At 38.4% G+C, this 2658-nt stretch overlaps 2 protein-coding genes across 3 annotated transcripts in view; both read right to left on the bottom strand.

Annotated features, from left to right (window-relative positions):
• LOC111444704 (probable protein phosphatase 2C 2) overlaps positions 1–1910 on the bottom strand; it is a 2763-nt gene extending 853 nt beyond the window's left edge. For both annotated transcript variants that reach the window (XM_023082713.1, XM_023082714.1), the window contains exons 1-4: positions 1128–1910; positions 829–1005; positions 565–735; positions 306–485 (exon numbers count right to left, since the gene is read on the bottom strand). In XM_023082713.1, coding sequence (XP_022938481.1) covers positions 306–485; positions 565–735; positions 829–1005; positions 1128–1691 — 1092 coding nt within the window. In that variant the 5' untranslated portion in view covers positions 1692–1910. The remainder of the gene's footprint in view (positions 1–305; positions 486–564; positions 736–828; positions 1006–1127) is intronic.
• Positions 1582–2658, bottom strand: part of LOC111444705 (protein PARTING DANCERS) — a 5553-nt gene continuing 4476 nt past the window's right edge. Inside the window, exon 9 of the transcript XR_002710726.1 lies at positions 1582–1676. The gene's annotated coding sequence lies outside the window, so the exon portion shown is untranslated. The remainder of the gene's footprint in view (positions 1677–2658) is intronic.

The raw sequence follows: 2658 nt of genomic DNA, 5'->3' as shown, positions 1-2658 counted from the left end.
TTTTTTTTTTTTTTTTTTTTTTCTCGTTATTATTATACTCTTTAACATAATAATCAAAAACCCAATTCTACGATAGAAAAAAAGTTAAAAAAATTAAAATAAGAATCTGTCCCATACGAAATGGCAAAAAAAAAAAAAGAAAAAGAAAATATTATTTTAGGTTGGTAAAAGGTTTGAACAGGGGAGCGAGCATGAGAGGAATTATTGTTATTATTATGCATGCTTTTGTTTCTTCTTGACTAAGCAAACGAATAATGTTGGGTTTGAACTTGGAATTGAAGATGGCGTGTGTGAATTGGAAGTACCTTATCCCACAGTCCATCAGACGCCATTATCAAGAACTCGCAATCAGGAGTTAGAGGCAGACGACGGATTTCAGGCTCTGAAATCACCCATTCTTTCAAATGCACGTCTCCTATGGCCCTCGACACCGCCAGCGAACCTTGAACTCTCCACACTCCGTTTTTGCACTCCACAAATCCCCCCTGCAAATCAATTCAACTTCAATTGGAATTGGAATGGACATGGACATGGACATGGACTTATTCATTTCCTTTCACTCACCGACTTCTCAATCCGGAGGCGCTCGTCTTCTCGACACACACGGTGTTGCTTCGTCAATGCCGTCGCTACGCCGTTTCGGCTCAATACCACTCGACAATCTCCGACGTTGGCAACATGAAGCTCGCCGTCCTTCACCAGCACGCTCGCCGCACAGGCTCCACTCCCAACGCCCTGCGATGAACCGGGGGGTACGCCAATTGTTTTAATCGAATTTTCGGTTGCCCTACGAACTTGTGTGAAAGATTAATCAATTTGTTACCTGACCTGACTAAGAAACTCTTCGTCTGTGCGTCCGTGGCCTCTACGAATCGCCAATTCGATTGCGTTTTCTTCGTCCTCGGCAATTTTCTCAAGAGCGTTTATGATGTTCTTCCCTAAATTTTCGACCACGTAGTCGGCTGCATCGCGACCGCCATGGCCGTCCACTACAGCGAAGAAAGCCTGCTTTTCATTTCGAATTATATTGATGTACATGATCAGTCTCTCCAAACCAAACCGATGACGAAATTTCAATTCGATCGGGTAAGAATCAGAACACGGAAGAAATATTGCAAAAAATTTACCTGTTTGGAATCTCCCAACACATCAAGCAAAACTATGTAGGCATCTTCCAACGTTTCTCGCCTTCCTTTCTTGGTTGCCAAACAGTAATCCCTCCCTTGGACTTGGAATTCCTGATTCTCCATTTTCTTCCTCAGTTTCGTAAATTCCAATCCAGGACAATATTCCGGCACCACCAGCCTTCCAGGTCTCTTCCTCAACTTGTTAGGAGCCCCAGAGCCCTTTGCCATTGTTGAAGAATCCGAGCCTTCCTTAAACTTCTCGTCACGAAGGCTCTTCTCCTCCTCCTGTGGTTTGTCATCAACCTGGTTCTCAGACGTCTGGTTGGGCGGCAGCAGAGTATTTTCTTGGGCATCGAGAACTGCAGAGGAATCGTCTGGCAGGGGCGATGTTGCCTTAGTTCCGAGGAGAATATGCCTAACCCACGAAGTAGGAGGAGGAAATACAGGGGAAGAAGGAGAATAGAGAGAGAGGGCCATTGGAAGGGCTTTGGTCAAGCCCCGTAGAGAACAAAAAAGCAGAGAAAAAATGGAAAATCCCCATAAGAATTCCTGCAAATCAGACATTAGAAAATATAGTTAAAAATGGAATGGGAATGAAACCAGAGAGAGTATGGAAACGGAGAAAGAGAAGAAAAAAAGAAGGAAGAAATTGACTGGTCAAAGGGGAAGTTGATAAAAGAAGAAGCCAACACCGTCGGAGAAAAATCAATTTATGAATCAGAGGGAGCTTTTGAATGTTTCAATTTCATGAATCACAAATCACGAATCACGATCACAAATAAAAATGGAGGGTGGAAGCGTTCAAAATGCCTATTTTTTTTTTTTTTCTTTTCATTCTCTTTTTACCTTTTTAAAATCTTTAATAATAAAGCCTTTGATTTCAATTTCTTTGGTAATTTACTTGAGATTTTAGTGATTCTCATAAATGCCCATTCAAATGGGGATTTATTATTATTATTATTATTATTACTACTACTACTACAAAGGGGGATTCTATTATCTTTTTTTATTTAGTTGACTTGGTTTTGTTTAGAAATAGAACTCAAAGCCGACATTAACATGTCGTATCAATTATTGTTAATCTGAATTTAATGCTTAAATACGGCGACGTGTCATTTTTTATGTCTCCATTTGGATGTATTACATGGTAAAAGAAAAACTTTAATAGCTAGCTAAAGAGGTAGGACTAATATGCGCCTTCAACAGTTTTTCATTCAACTTAAAAAAATACAGTTTTTTTATTTTTTATTTTTACAGACTTACATTTTAATAAAAACAATACGAAGGTGAATTTGAATTTACACGTGAATTTAACTACAGTACTACACTAAAATTTAGTGTGCTCTGAGATTTTTCTTTAAATGTTTTTTTGATGTGTTTCAATTATTTAGAAAATATTTTTTATTGTTGTGAATTGAGTATCTATTTCATTCGATACAAACTTTTTGTCAATGATTTCAGACTACAATGGGAGATTGAAATAGATGGTTTACAGTTTACATTCACGTTTTTTTTTTTTTTTTTTTTTTTT

This window comes from Cucurbita moschata, unplaced genomic scaffold (assembly GCF_002738365.1).
Source record: "Cucurbita moschata cultivar Rifu unplaced genomic scaffold, Cmos_1.0 Cmo_Scf00007, whole genome shotgun sequence".
Lineage (NCBI taxonomy): Eukaryota > Viridiplantae > Streptophyta > Magnoliopsida > Cucurbitales > Cucurbitaceae > Cucurbita > Cucurbita moschata.
This window is presented reverse-complemented; position numbering and strand designations above follow the sequence as displayed.